Raw genomic sequence first — 16,418 nt, 5'->3', positions numbered from 1 at the left:
AAGTACAAGTTGGCAACGATGCAACTTCTGGCAGATATCTCTCTGGACTTAGTTACTAAAATACTAAATTACAGAAACCCAAAACTGAGAGGCCGCTAAGTGTGGTCACTCGACCTCATACCTCTTCATCCTCAGCAATGGAAAACAAATTATCTAATGCTTCCTTTTCAGCAGGTCTGACTTTAGGGGAGAGACTCTCCAAACAATAATAGTGAGTTTTGTTGAAATATTGTATGCAATCAAAGTGAAAGTAAAGTGAAATTTACTAGTTACACAGGCGGGGGGGGGCTAACGGTGGGGGGCTAGGGGCGTGGGGGGTTAGTGGTGTGAGGGGGCGGGGTGGAGCTATACTGGGATTCTTGGTGGTGGCATATGAGCACTGGTGAAGGGATGGGTATTCGAGCATTGTATAACTGAGATTTAAACCTGAAAACTTTGTAACTTTCCACATGGTGACTCAATAAAAAATTAAAAAAAAAAGAAAACAGAAATTCTGTTTTACTGCTCTTAATGGCACTATTTTAGAAGATATGTTGGCATAAAATACACTTTCATTTGTTCTCATCTAAATTCAATGAATTTTACCATATCCAGAATAAGTATATAGACATGCAGGAAAGTCACAGATACATAAAATATGAAATGTGGTTCCTGTTTCCTAAAAGCTTATGGACTTGAGAGCTAAGACATATACATCTGAACAATAATTGAATGAGAGAAGGTATTTTATACTAAAATGCTCTTATTGGATGCGAAGCTTTATCAGATGTTTTATTAACATTGTCATCTATCATCTAGCATGATTAATCATTATTATTCTAAGCAAATTATGAGGTAACTTGATTATCTTCATGACACATACAAGAAAATGAAACTTCATGAGTAAAATTGACTATAAAGAGTCACACAATTAATAATAATAGTGCTGGACAATACTTTTAGAGTGTCCACAATGTGTGGCTTCAGTGGGGATATAGTCAATGATTTTAAAATATATGATTTTACTTAGTACTCTTTGTGGCATACTTGTATCTACATTCTGGCTAATTCTCACCTTCATTTTCTGTAACATAGTTAAGAACGAGGATGTGGAGCAAGGAGAAAAACTCAATGAGTTCAAGTAAATAATTTGTATGTTCTAGGTCTTGAATTTGATCCCTGCCACCCCAATGCACTGACCCTGGTAGCTCCTGCATACCTGTCAAGGTGCCCTTATATCTTCCAGAATTGCTAAGTCCTAGTAGCACCACTTTGCTGTGCCCATACACTCACCATCAAGCTTTCACAGCTGAGTCAAGTGTTTCCAGGACCCCAGACATCCTAAGAACTGCTTGGGATCCCCACCTAACAGAAAACAACTGGAGTGTAGATTCATTGAGAATTCTGTGCAAGTGCTCATAGAAGTTCTTGTTAAATGTCGGCTTAATATACCTGCCAGAAACAACTATGGGCTGAACGATGAGAAAAGTAGAATGGCAGTGTCTATTACTTCTAATGCTCTTTCATTGAAAATCTAATAATTCTTGATTCCACAATTAATGCATCTGTCCATGAAAGTGTATTACTCAAGAGAGTTGCTCACATATTGACCATATGCATTTGATATAAAATCTTTAAACCCAAACAAAACAGCAAGTGCAGCAATAGTCTTTGAAGTGATATTCTTTTAAAAAATTTCATTTCTTGGGGACTGGAATGATAGCACAGCGGGTAGGGCATTTGCCTTGCATGCAGCCTATCCAGGTTCTATTCCCAGCATCCCATATGGTCCCCCAAGCACTTCCAGGAGTGATTCCTGAGTGTAGAGCCAGGAATAACCCCTGTGCATCACTGGGTGTGACCCAAAAAGAAAAAAATTCATTTCTTAGCCCCTCTGTAGAATAGAGGATATATATATGTATGTATATATATGTATATATCACTAGATCTAATATTACTATAAGTATGGAACTAAAACTATAATAATTAAACTCAACAATGTAACCATCAAGGGGTCAGGTTGGGAGTTAGGATGGAATCAGAAGCCAATGGTTGAGGGATGGGTGGGAGGTTAGAGGTTAGAATATTGTATGCCTGAAAACCCATGATAACCTATTACATAAATCACAATATTAAAATTAAAAAAAATTTCTCTCACCTGACTGGAGTAGTGAAAGGGAAAAACAGAAACAGCAATATAGTGAGGAGATTTTGATCAGTGGTGAAGAGTCTTACTAATATTCATATTCTTACAACTAAATCTGGATAATTCTGAGGCAACTATCACCATAGGAAGAGTTTGCCAGTAGTAAGCTTTCCAAAGGTAAAGTTATAAATTTTAACTACTTGCATTACTTTTGTCTTTATAGATTAAAAGAAATTGTATGTGCACAGGAGTGAAATAAATATCAAAGAAACATTTCCTAAATGTATTTCTTAGAAAATCTGGATCATAATATGTCTTATAGGTATTGTTAAGATAATAGAAATTATAATGGTGATTAATACTGTGGAAAAGCAGATTAAACAAGTAAAATAGTTAAAGTCTTAGTAGTAGGACTATATGAGCCTTAGAAATAATGTTGTAAGTTAAGATTCTGAGCAAGTCATGTATGTAGAATTTATATATGCTTATTTTATATATATTTATATATATCCCCATAAAGTTCAGGACTTTACATATTATATAATGTATAGTATATATTATATATAGTATAGTTTGATATGTTTCTCTATGAACTCTTCTTATAAGTAATATCTAGTTTGTGGTTTTGGCTGGTCTTATGTTTCCAATAATCTCTTTGTCAGTTACAATTAATTTAATAGAATGACTCAGACATCTCAGAAGATTATTTTACTCACTAGAATAATATTTCATTATAAAAGGAATAACTCAAGAACAACCATATGAAAGAGATGCACAGGACAAAGCATAGGTTCAGGACACAGAACTTACACGCTCTCTCCGAGACAGAAATTCTCCACATGCTCATCAATGTGGAAATCCTCAGAACCTCTCTCTTCTGGATTTTAATGGAGGCTTCATTACAAAGGCATGGTCAATTGAATAATTGGCCATTGACTATTGGTTTAACCTTCAATTTCTCTCCCTTCAAGATAAAGAGGATTGGTATGGAAAGTTCCAACCCTCTAAGTCAAAAAGTTGGCTCTTTTGACCAACCAGTCCCCATATAATTTCCTTAAGGGGTGGGGAGGGAGGAAAAATATGCTCAATGGTAGAGCATATGCATTTTTTTCTTTTGCTTTTTGGGTCACACCCAGCGATGCAGGGGTTACTCCTGGTTCTGAGCTCAGGAATTACTCCTGGCGGTGCTTGGGGGACCATATGGGATGCGGGGGATCAAACCCAGGCTGGCCGAGTGCAAGGCAAATGCCCTACCCACTGTGCTATTGCTCCAGCCCCTAGGGCCTATGCGTTTTCCAGACACAACCCTGGGCTCAATTCACGACATGCCCCTCTCACCCCCATGTTGGAGAGACTGTACTGCAGACAGGAATATTTTCCCTTTTTCAGCTGCCTTCTGGAAATAATTTCAGAGGCAGTTTTCCTTTTCTCACAGAAGCCTGGCTGGTCTTTGACATGCAGATCTTAGGTGCTAGCCAGGCCTGATTTGACATTGTAGATTCCAGGCTCTGGCCCAGCCTAGTCTTTGGGATGTAGATTTCAGGTGCTGCCTAGTTTGTAATTGACATGTAGATTTCATGTGGCAGCCCAGCCTGGCCTTTGGAATGTAAATCCGAGTTCTTTCAGCCCAAGGGAGGCTTCAGTTTTGGTTTTGTATCTTCTTTCCAGAGGCCTAGATTACTGGCCTGCAGATACAAGAGAATAATGTTGCCTCAATGTTCTTCCTGTAACATCTTTTGGTGCCTTTGTTGACATCAATGTATTGCACCCTTTGGAAGTGCCATGATCAATAAAAACGGTTCCGAGAGAAGGGGGGGGGGGAGAGTGTATAGAGGGAAGATCGGAATAAACTGCGAGTTCCAGTGGGAGCAGAGAGAGAGAATGAAGTAGGATGGTGGAGGAAGAAGCAGGAGGAGAATCAGAGGAGAATGGAGAAAGAAGTTTGGAATAAACTGTGGTGAGACCAACCATCTTGGCTTCGTTCGTTCCTTCACCGGCCTTGCCGCACTTTTCTTTCTTTTTTGTTTTTAACATACCCCAGACTGCTATAGGTCAACAATGCTTATAAAGTTTCCTTAGTAGTATAAGAAAAGGCACTTTAGCTGCTCTCTTCAGTTCAGACATTGCTAGGATTTTAGGAGGTCTGTCCTAGAAACAGGAAGGAAAATCAAATATATACTACAAATCATGATACAGAGTATCTTATATAAGTCGTGTTTTAAAAACAGTTTGGGAAACTGGTTTAGTGCAGCAAGCATACATGTGTTTGTGTATGTGCATATGTGTGCGTTACATATATATAGTGTGTGTGTGTTTGTGTGTGTCTGAATTATTCTCGATACTGAGGCTAAGACTCTCACAGATGAGGACTAAAAATTCCTGGAATTTGTCTTCTGTACTCTCTTCTTAGTCTTGTATGATATGCATGAGTCTTATGTTCTTATTTATATACATTAATATCAGCCATCAGATTGTCAATGTCATCCATCAGGGAACTATCATAGAAAGAGGTCAGAGACAATACGGAGTCTCCTGAAATATCATTATAGAGAGGTATCTGAATTAAGCAGACTTACCTAACAACTGTAATTAGTATTATGAGCTTCAACTAGGCTCAGTACACCCCTGGAAAGCATAGGTAAGAACAGCCCTGGTGAGAAATACCGGAAGAGGGTGTTTGTGAGAACCTGCCACTCCTTACAAAATAGAAACCTTTTGCCTGGGTGTGTCACCCTTTCATACCCAGCTGTGTTATATAGAAAAGAACACAAAGGCACTAAGGGGGCTCTGTGTCACAGCTGTAAAATGAACATAATAAACATGTTATATGCTGGAAAGCACAGACTCTCTTGGAATCTTGTAAAATGCTCCCTTACTATGACTTAGTAGCTTCAAAGTCAAGCCAATATAAATAGTCAAGGAATAGTCATTATATGTTCTTCTATAATTTTCACAAATGCATTGATGCTTTCTTTTTTAGGCAAACTCCAGATGTGGCAGCTTTTAGCAGTAGCGTGCTGCATGCTTCTACTTAGACCTACATATGGTTATCGAAAGAGAGGAATCACCACAAATCCTGAAGCCAATATGAATATTGTAAGTCATTCGATTCAAAAAACCTTTAATATAAGGAATTATTTTTTATAATTTATTTATTTTTAATTAGTGAATCACCGTGAGGGTACATTTACATATTTATACATTTTTGTGCTCATATTTCCCTCATACAAAGTTCGAGAACCCATCCCTTCACCAGTGCCCATTCTCCACCACAAATAAACCCAGCATCCCTCCCACCCTCCCCAATCCCATCTCCCCCCACCCCACCCTGCACTGTGGCAGGGTATTCCCTTTTGTTCTCTCTTTCTAATTAGGTGTTGTGGTTTGCAATAAAGGTGTTGAGTGGCCATTGTGTTCAGTCTCTAGTCTACATTCGGCACGCATCACCCTTCCCCCACATGGCCTCTGACCACATTTTATTTGGTGTTCCCTTCTCTATCTGAGTTGCCCGCTCCGCAGACTGTGAGGCCAGACTCCAAGCCATTGAGTCAACCTCCTGGTACTTATTTCTACTATTCTTGGGTGTTAGTCTCCTACTCTGTTATTCTATATTCCACAGATGAGTGCAATCTTTCTATGTCTGTCTCTCTCTTTCTGACCCATTTCACTTAGCATGATACTTTCCATGCTGATCCATTTATATGCAAAATTCATAACTTCATTTTTTCTAACAGCTGCATAGTATTCCATTGTATAGATGTACCAAAGTTTCTTCAACCATTCATCTGTTCTAGGGCACTCGGGTTTTTTCCAGATTCTGGCTATTGTAAACAGTGCTGCGATGAACATATAAGTGCAGATGTCATTTTGACTATACTTTTTTGCTTCTCTGGTATATATTCCCAGCAGTGGTATTGCTGGGTCAAATGGGAGCTAAATTTCTAATTTTTTGAGAATCGTCCATATTTTTTTCCAAAAGGGCTGAACCAGTCGGCATTTCCACCAGCAGTGTAGAAAGATCCCTTTCTCCCCACATCCTCTCCAACAGTGGTTGCTTTTGTTCTTTTGGATGTGTGCTAGTTTCTGTCATGTGAGATGTTATCTCATGGTTGTTTTGATCTGCAGCTCCCTGATGATTAGTGATGCAGAGCACTTTTTCATGTGCCTTTTGGCCATTTGTATCTCTTCCTTGGGAAAGTTTCTGTTCATTTCTTCGCCCCATTTTCTGATGGGGTTGGATGTTTTCTTCTTGTAGAGTTCAACCAGTGCTTTATATACCATTAATATCAACCCCTTATCTGATGGGTATTGTGTAAATATCCTTTCCCATTCTGTAGATTGTCTTTGTATTCTGGTCACTGTATCTTTTGCGGTGCAGAAGACTTTTAGTTTAATGTAGTCCCATTTGTTGATCTCTGTTTCCACTTGGTTGGCCAGTTGCATGTCACCTTTGAAGATACCTTTATCTTCAATATCGTGGAGGGTTTTGCCGACCTTGTCTTCAATGTACCTTATGGTTTGTGGTCTGATGTTGAGATCTTTAATCCATTTTGATCTGACTTTTGTGCATGGTGTCAGGTCAAGGTCTAAGCCCATTCTTTTGCATGTGGTTGTCCAGTTGTGCCAGCACCATTTGTTAAAAAGGCTTTCCTTGCTCCACTTCACATCTCTTGCTCCCTTATCAAAGATTAGATGATCACACATTTGGGGTTGTGTGTAGGGATATTCCACCCTGTTCCATTGGTCTGTGGTTCTGCCTTTGTTCCAGTACCATGCTGTTTTAATTGTTACCGCTTTGTATTAAAGTCTGAGGTTGGGGAGGCTGATGCCTTCCATTGTCTTTTTCCCAAGAACTGTTTTATCTATCCATAGGCATTTGTTGTTCCATATTAATTTTAGGATTGCTTGATCCGTTTCTTTGAAGAATGTCATGGGTATCCTTATAGGGATCGCGTTGAATCTGTATAATGCTTTGGGGAGTATTGCCATTTTGACAATATTGATACTTCTATCCATGAGCAGGGGATATGTTTCCATTTTTTCATGTCCTCTTTTATTTCATGGAGTAGCGTTTCATAATTTTCTTTGTAGAGGTCTTTTACTTCCTTGGTTAAGGTGATTCCGAGGTACTTGATTTTCTGGGGCACGATTGTGAATGGGAATACTTTTTTCATGTCCCTTTCCTCTGTCTCATTATTTGTGAATAGGAAGGCCATGGATTTTTGGGTATTGATTTTATAGCCTTCAACTTTACTGTATAAGTCTATTGTTTCTAAGAGTTTCTTAGTAGAGGCTTTAGGCTTCTCTAGATATAGTATTATATTGTCTGCAAATAGTGAGAGTTTGATTTCTTCCTTTCCTATCTGGATGCCCTTAATCTCTTTTTCTTGTCTAATAGCTATCGCAAGTACTTCCAGTACTATATTGAAGAGAAATGGTGAGAGTGTGCACCCTTGTTTGTGCCTGATCTTAGAGGAAAGGCCCTTAGTTTATCCCCATTGAGAATAATGCTTGCCATAGGCTTGTGGTAGATGGCTTTGACTATCTTAAGGAAAGTTCTTCCAAAACTCATTTTGGTGAGGGTTTTCATCATGAAAGGATGTTGGATCTTGTCAAATGCTTTCTCTGCATCTATTGATATGATCATATGGTTTTTATATTTACTTTTGTTGGTATGGTGGATTATGTTGATTGATTTCCGAATATTAAACCATCCTTGCATCCCCGGGATGAATCCCACTTGGTCATGTTGTATGATCTTTTTGATGAGTTGTTGGATCCTATTTGCTAATATTTTGTTGAGGATCTTCGCATTGGTGTTCATCAGGGATATTGGTCTATAATTTTCTTTCTTAGTGGTGTCTTTGTTTGCTTTTGGTATTAGGGAGATGTATGCTTCATAGAAACTGTTTGGGAGAGTTCCTGTTTTTTCAATTTCCTGGAAAAGCTTGAGGAGAACTGGCAACAGGTCTTCTTTAAATGTTTGGAAGAATTTGCCAGTGAATCCATTTGGGCCTGGGCTTTTGTTTGGGGGGAGATTTTTAATTATAGTTTCAATTTCCTTAACATTAATGGGTCTATTCAGGTATTCCAAGTCTTCTTGGTTCAGTCTTGGGAGATTGTAGGAATCAAGGAATTCATCCATTTCTTTCAGGTTCTCTTGTTTTGTGGCATATAGATCTTCAAAGTAGTCTCTAATGATCTTTTGAATCTCACTGGTTTCTGTTATGATGTCCCCCTTTTCATTTCTGATTTGATTTATTAGGGTTCTCTCTCTTTTCCTTCTTTGTGAGTCTTGCTAGCGGTTTATCAATCTTATTTATTTTCTTGAAGAACCAGCTCTTTGTTTCATTGATCTTTCAGATTGGTTTTTTGGTTTCCATGTCATTAATTTCTGCTCTAATTTTTATTATTTCTTTCCTTCGGTCTGGTTTGGGTTCCTTTTTCTGGTCTTTTTCTAAAGTCTTGAGCCGTGAAGTCAAGCTATCTAAGTGGGCTCTTTCTTCCTTCCTGAGGAATGCTTGGCGAGCTATAAATTTTCCCCTTAACACGGCTTTAGCTGCGTCCCATAGGTTTTGGTAGCTCATGTCTTCATTCTCATTTGTTTCTAAGTATCTTTTGATTTCTTCCTTGATTTCCTTCCTGACCCACTCATTGTTCAACATTGAGTTGTTTATTTTTCAGGTGTTTGTATTGTTTTTCCGTGTCGGTGTGTGGTTAGGTTCTATCTTCAGCGCATCGTGGTCTGAAAAGGTATTTGATACAATTTCTATTTTTCCGATTCTATTGAGGTATGTTCTGGGGCCCAGTACATGGTCTATTTTAGAAAATGTTCCATGTGCACTGGAAAAGAATGTGTATTCTTTCTTTATGGGGTGTAAAGCCCTGTATAGGTCTATTAGGCCTCTCTCTTCAATTTCTTCTTTCAGTGTCAGTGTTTCCTTGCTGAGTTTTGTTCTTGTCGATTTATCCAGAAGTGATAAGGCAGTATTGAAGTCTCCGACTACTATTGTGCTGTTAGTGATGTCCTCTTTGAAGTCTGTTAGGAGTTGTTTTAAATATTTAGCCAGTTGTTCATTAGGTATGTATACGTTTAAGAGTGTGATTTCCTCCTGTTGTACATATCCCTTGATAAATAGAAAATGAACTTCGCTGTCCCTTTTAATCTTTTTCAACCTGAAATCTATGTTGTCGGATACTAGGATGGCCACTCCAGCTTTTTTAAGGGAGTTGTTTTCTTGCAGGATTGTTTTCCATCCTTTGAATTTGAGTCTATGTTTACTCTGTTTGTTCAGGTGTGTTTCTTGCAGGCAGCAGATGTTGGGTTTAATTTCAGGATCCATTTTGCCACTCTGTGTCTCTTGATAGGTGCATTTTGGCCGTTGACTTTGAAAGAGATTATTGTGATGGGGTTTTATGGCATCTTTCTGTGGGGTTTGTTGTTCTTATGGGACTCCCCCTTGTCTTACAGTAGCCCCTTTAGACCTTCTTTTAAGTTTGGTTTTGAGTCTATGAATTTCCTGCGCTGTTGTTTATCCGAGAAATAGTGTATGGGTCCTTCGAATTTGAGTGAGAGTTTAGCCGGATAAAGTATTCTTGGTGAGGCATTCATTTCCTTGAGTTTTTTCACTATGTCCTACCATTGTCTTCGGGCTCGAAGGGTTTCCTCTGACAGGTCTGCTGTAAATCTGAGGGGTGCTCCTTCGTATGTGATTTCCTTCTTTGACCTTGCTGCTTACAGAATTGTGTCTCTAGCCACAGCATCCGTCATTCTGACTATGAGATGCCTTGGAGTCTTTTTATTCGGGTCTCTTTTTGCTGGTACTCTTCGAACTCCTTGGATCTGGATGCCTGCCTTCTCTAGCTCTGGGAATTTCTTAGCAATGATGTCTTTGACTGTGTTTTTTCATTGGGGTTACTTCCCTGTGCTTCTGGTACTCCAATGATTCTTATGTTGTTCCTCTTGAAGTCATCCCCAAGGACTCTGATTCTCTCTATAGCCATTTTGAGGTCTTTCGCCATTATTTGTTGTTGTCTGTAAGCTTTCTGCAGCTCGTCTTCAAGGTCTCTGATTCTGTCTTTGTAGTCATTCTACTGTTGAGGCCATCTATTGAGATTTTTAATTCATCTATCAATTCCTTTATTTGTGTGACTTCTGTTCGTAGGTTTGAAATTTCTGCTCTCATTTCTTCCTGCATTTTTTGGTAGACCGTTCCAGTGTTTCATTCAGATCCTCCCTTAATTTGTTGGATGTCTGTTCCATGGTTGCTTGGAGTACGTTGACTCTCCTCAAGATTTCCTCTCTGAATTCTTTATCTGAGAGATCGTAGATGTGAGTAACCCCTGTTAAGGTTTCTGGAATCTTTTCTTCTCCCTCTCTTCATGGAGGGGATTTTTGTTGCTTCTTCATATTGTTATGGAAGTGTAGAGTTGGAACTTTGTAGTTGTTTATTCCTATTCCCTCTTGCTGGGGGAAGGAGGGGCTCTGTTTGTGCTATTGCTGATGGCAGCCTTGTTCCTATTCTAGAGTTCTTCCTTATACTCAGGCACTCTTCCTGATTGATGTGGGACCTCTAATGAAGACTTAAAGCTATGTTCTCTTTACGAAGGTTTTGCTAAGTTTCTCTTATTCACTGTTAGCTTTTATAACGTTAAACTAAGGTAATGGGCTTTTTTGCATAAGTGATTGAGATGGCTTAAGTGATTTTCAAAGAAATAGACAGTACCTGTTGTGCTAAGGTAAAAAATAAAAACTGCTGCTGAGTTAGCAGCCCCCACTCTGGCACGCCCCTTCCAAGACCACACCCCCTAGGATACAGGCCACGCCCCCAGTATCTTCGTGGCGGGCTCTGCGGATGCGGGCGGGGCAGCTGCAGGATGTCCGAAGCCCAGGTGGCCTTGGGAACCGGGACCCGGGGAGTTGTGGCCGGGGATGGTCTGAGTACCTGGTGAGAGGGCCCATATTAGGGAGCCAGGCGGGGAGTTAGGGGTTGCGGAACGCGGGGCAGGGCAGCTGCAGGACGTCCAAAGCCTGGGCGGCCACCATATAAGGAATTGTTAATTCATTATCATTGATTTAATTGGTGTTCTTGTCTAGTTTTAATTTTGTTTTGTTTTTTGAGTCATACTTGGAGGTTCTCAGGACTTACTCCTGGCTCTGTGTGCAGGAGTCATTCCTAGTGGCGCTCAGGAGACCATATGAAGTGTAGGGATTCAAACCAGGGCCAGGTCTATGCAAACAAGTGCCCTAACTGGTATATTATCTCTATGGCCTATCGTCACTGTCATCCAGCTGCTCATCGATTTGTTCGAGCGGCACCAGTAAAGTCTCTCATTGTGAGACTTATTGTTACAGTAACAATGGCCTACAGTATTCAATAATTCATTCAGTGACTATATACCTATGCCCTTTGCCCCTTTCCTTCACATGACTAATTAATCTAAAAGATAAAAGTACTGATGCTAGTTGGGACAATAATATCTCTCTTGTGTTGACTCGAATTATCTGATGGTGGCTAACTGAAGAGAATATATGAGAATTCATACTGACGATCTCTATAGTGTAGTCTTGAGTTCTTCCTCTGTTTTCTATAGAAGTTTATTGACTTTTAATTTATATCTATATACTTCTTTTGCTTTAGTAAGCCAAGTTGTTTTCAATTTGTCAAAGCCAACGTATCCAATTTACAGCAATTCACAATAATAGAAAAATGGAATAGTGTTAAGTAAAATAAAAAGAATAGGGAAATGACAAATGTCCATTCTAGCTTTCATTCAATGGGATTCTTCATATTCCTTTGTACACTGTACACCATAAATGTCCTCGCCCATATTCCTCTCTCTCTCTCTCTCTCTCTCTCTCTCTCTCTCTGTCTCTTTCTCTTTCCTTTTAGGCATTGCGGTTTGTAATACAGGTACTGAAAGGTTATCATTTGCTACCTTTAAATACTCAGTCTTGTTGAGAGTTATATTTCCAACTATCATTGTCATAGTGGTCCCTTCTCTGTCCTAACTGCACTCATCCCTACTCCACTTGTAGCAAGCTTCCAACCAGTCCTCCTTGCCCTCATTTCTACTGTCTCTAGATATTAGCCTCATACTATGTTTTTTTAATATCCCACAAATGAATAAATCATTCTATGTCTGTCCCTCTCCCTCTGTCTCATTTCACTCAACATGATTTGAATTTCCATTAATGTATAAACAAATTTCATGACTTCACTTATCCTACTGACTGCATAGTATCCCATTGTGTAGATGTACCATAGTTACTTCATCCACTCATCTATTCTGGGGCATTTGGGTTGTTTCCAGATTCTGGATATTGTGAATAGAACTGCAATGAACACAGAAGTACAGATGGTGAGAAATGTACACTGCAGGATGGATGAATGGGGGAATATTGTATGAATGAAACAACCATGGACAGCTTTATAACTGTATCTCATGGTGATTCAAGAAAAAAAGAAAAAATCGAATAAAAAGAAGTGCAAATGACCTTCCTGCCTTTTTTTTGGGTCCCTAGGGTTTGTTTCATGTCACTGTCACTGTCACTGTCACTGTCATCCTATTGCTCATCGATTTGCTCGAGCAGGCACCAGTAACGTCTCCATTGTGAGACTTGTTACTGGTTTTTGACATATAGAATTCACCATGAGTAGCTTGTCAGGCTCTGCCATTCGGGCTAGATACTCTTGGTAGCTTGCTGGGCTCTCCGTGAAGGGTGGAGGAATCAAACCCAGGTCAGTTGCGTGCAAGGCAAATGCTCTACCCGCTATGCTATCGTTCCAGCCCTATTTTATGTCAATATTTATAATTTCAATGTGAAAATTTATTGTACCTCTCCACAAAAGTATGTCAAAATTTTGAAAAATCAGTGTCTATGCTTGAGTCTGTCCTCACAGAATGCAACAATTCCTTTTCCAACCTACCACACTGCAAAATTCAAGTCTATATTTATCTGCTCTCAAATTCAAAATTTTCTCTTCCTTCCAGATTTACACTTGTTTTCTTTCTCCCTTATCTGGTTGCTATTTGTTTATAATAATTCTATAGTGATAAGATTCATAAACACTTATAAATAACTTTGTGCTAGCACGTAGGTCCTCACAGAAAATCTGTGAAGAGATACTTTCACTACCATCATAAATACTGTTGATGGAAATGAGATACTAAAAGGGTAAATACACTTGCCAAAAGTTATAGGACTAGGAGAAGAGCTGGGATTTAGTGCCATACTCTTTGCTCTAGCATCTGAGCACATAATGATTTCTTTTGTTTGTTGGGGGGGGGGTGACACACTAGTAATGTTTGGGGACTTACTGTTGGCATAGTGCTTTGAGGGATCATTCAGTGCTGCAGAGGATAAAACTAGGGACTGCCACATGCAAATCATGTGTTCCAGTCCCTTGGATCATCCTCATAGTCCAACCACTCTTTTTATAACCCATTGCTAAGGCAATGCATGTGGCATAAGACACACTTTTGAAACTAAACTAACTTTGGCTTTACTTTTGTCTTTATCTCTTGTTAATGTACAATATCAGATAAATTATATTCATCTCACTTCAGTTCAGTTTTCTCAATTGAAAGATGGGTGCAGTTCTAGCTCAAAGGCCAGTTCTCAAGATTAATAAAAACAGGTACTGTAAGCTTTCCTTTAAGCAAAACATGACCCAGAGTTCTCTGTGAATTTCTGGATGGGTTAGCTTTAGTTTACCTTTTTGGATATCCTATTTTTTATATTTTGTCTTTGCCCAAATTTGGTGACATGGAAGTTTCCTTAACCTTTAGCTTTCAGCAGAAGATGGGAAGGAAGGAGTAGAATTAGATTTATTGTTTCATGCCTTCATAAATTCTCATTTTTTTGTTTGGTATAACTTTTTGCATTTATTTATTTATTTATTTAATTGAATCACCATGAGATAGTTACAAGCTTTCATGTTTGGGTTATAATCACACAATGATCAAACACCCATCCTTCCATCAGTGCACATTCCCTACCACCAATATCCCCGGTATACCCCACTTCCCTACCCTCCCCCGCCTCCATGGCAGATGATATTCCCCATACTCTCTCTCTACTTTGGGGCATTATGGTTTGCAACACAGACACTGAGAGGTCATCATGTTTGGTCTGTTATTTACTTTCGGCATGCACTTCCCATCCCGACCTATTCCTCCAGCCATCATTTTCTTAGTGATCGCTTCTCCATTCAATCTGCCTTCTCCCCTCCACTCATGAAGCAGGCTTCCAGCTATGGGGCAATCCTCCTGACCCTTGCATCTACTGTCCTTGGGTGTCAGCCTCATGTGGTGTTCTTCTATACTCCACAAATGAGTGCAGATCTTCTATGTCTATCCCTCTCTTTCTGACTCATTTCTCTTAGCATGATGCTCTCCATGTCTATCCATTTGTAAGCAAATTTCATGACTCAGAGTATAAATTCTCTTGAGGCAGTGTGTTCTCCCCTTGCTAAGATCACACTCCTCAGAATGTGGCCTCTCTACTTGAATTTCTAATTCCTAATTCTGGTAACTACATCCTTTCATCCTCTCATCTTAGTTTTTCTTGTGGGCTGGGCAGTAGTGGCCCACATTTCTCAGGGCTTACTCCTGGCCTGGCTCTGTGCTAAGAGAGTAAAGCACTGGAGATGCTTGAGGGAGCATAAACAGTGCAGGGATAAAAGTGTTGACTGTGAACAAGGCAAGTGCCTTACCCCGTACTCTTTCTCCACGCCCTAAAAATCTTTCTTTAGGTATAAGGTTGTTAAACAACTTACTTATTAGTAGCATACACTGGATAGAGCACAATTCACTCTCACTGGACTTCCATGTAATTGTTTGTTAAACATCTTAAAGGTATACCAGGATGTATCGATGTAATCCAAAATTAAAACTGTTCTCAAATTATCTTTTTTCTCTATATTCTAAGTACAGAGCTTAACATTAAATTGTGACTAAGTACTATATTGCAATCAATATACGTATTAAATGAATGCATCAGGAAAATATATTTTCTTTTGTTTTTTCAGAGCCAAATTATTTCCTACTGGGGTTATCCTTGTGAAGAGTATGATGTTGTGACAAAAGATGGCTATATTCTTGGAATTTACAGAATTCCTCATGGAAGAGGATGTACAAGGAATACAGGTAGGCTTTATTTTCTTATGAAAGAAAACATGCTTGTGTGAGGGATTCCTAAGTGTTCTGATTCAAGCAGGGCAGTTTTATTCTAAAATAGGCTACCATCTCCTCACTTAGAAGGGGAAATCTTTATTATCTCATTTCATTTGTATAAATGTTGAAATTTTTAATTTTATATGCTTACTCTATTATTTTTCCCATCATTCTGGTCCTCCTTCCAAACAAATGCAAAAACACAGGTTGGCTTGGTGTCAATTTTAATCTCTTATTCTGACTTCTATACTGCAGGATGTCTGCAAAAGGAATTTGGATAAAGACACTGAGTAACTTCAGGCTTGAAATTCTTGTGTTCTGTGTCTTGCAGCTCCAAAGCCTATTGTGTATTTACAGCATGGCTTAATTGCATCAGCCAGTAACTGGATTTGCAACCTGCCTAGCGAGAGTCTGGCTTTCATTCTGGCAGATGCTGGTTATGATGTGTGGATGGGAAACAGCCGGGGAAATACCTGGTCCAGAAAACACTTAAAATTTTCACCCAAATCACCAGAATTCTGGGCCTTTAGGTAAGGAGATACCTTCTGATGAGTAAAGTGTGTTTTTTGCTCATTTGCCTTTGATTTTCCCTCTTTTCATCCAAAAGCACATAATTTCCTATTTCTAGTCTTTCTTCCCTAGTTCTGAAGAACATGCCTTTGTTATTATCCTGGTGCTTGTTTGAAGACCCCCATTTATTATTTGTCTATGTAAAATATGCAAAAACAAAAAAGGGTCAAAACTCTAAAGAGCTTAACTCTAGAACTATCACTGTCTCAATTTGAAGAGCCTAAGAATTTTCTATGGCACTCTTACCAAAAATAAAAACAAAACTGAAAAATGGGACAAAAACAAGATTTTGGTTGAAAATTTTGTAAACGAGATATTCAGTGTAAACCAAGAATGAACTTACTCTGTGCAGAGATGACACCTATGTTTCTTGACTGAGTAGTGAGGTTACCAGTGAGGGTACTCTGCCCTCCATTGACTGGTTACACAGACCTGTCTTTGGAGTCAGATGCTGGGCAAACAAAGAGACAATTTGATCACAAAGACTGCCCAGCAGAACTAACCACCCAGCACCTGTGCCTCCTTCTAAACAAATACAAAATAC

At 39.1% G+C, this 16,418-nt stretch overlaps 1 protein-coding gene across 1 annotated transcript in view; it reads left to right on the top strand.

Annotated features, from left to right (window-relative positions):
- The first annotated feature begins 5,116 nt into the window (after nucleotides 1–5,116).
- LIPK (lipase family member K) overlaps nucleotides 5,117–16,418 on the top strand; it is a 30,939-nt gene continuing 19,637 nt past the window's right edge. Inside the window, exons 1-3 of the mRNA XM_004607622.2 lie at nucleotides 5,117–5,221; nucleotides 15,160–15,277; nucleotides 15,636–15,834. Of these exons, the coding sequence (XP_004607679.2) occupies nucleotides 5,117–5,221; nucleotides 15,160–15,277; nucleotides 15,636–15,834 (422 nt within the window). The remainder of the gene's footprint in view (nucleotides 5,222–15,159; nucleotides 15,278–15,635; nucleotides 15,835–16,418) is intronic.

This window comes from Sorex araneus, chromosome 11 (assembly GCF_027595985.1).
Source record: "Sorex araneus isolate mSorAra2 chromosome 11, mSorAra2.pri, whole genome shotgun sequence".
NCBI classification, from domain to species: Eukaryota; Metazoa; Chordata; class Mammalia; order Eulipotyphla; family Soricidae; genus Sorex; species Sorex araneus.
This window is presented reverse-complemented; position numbering and strand designations above follow the sequence as displayed.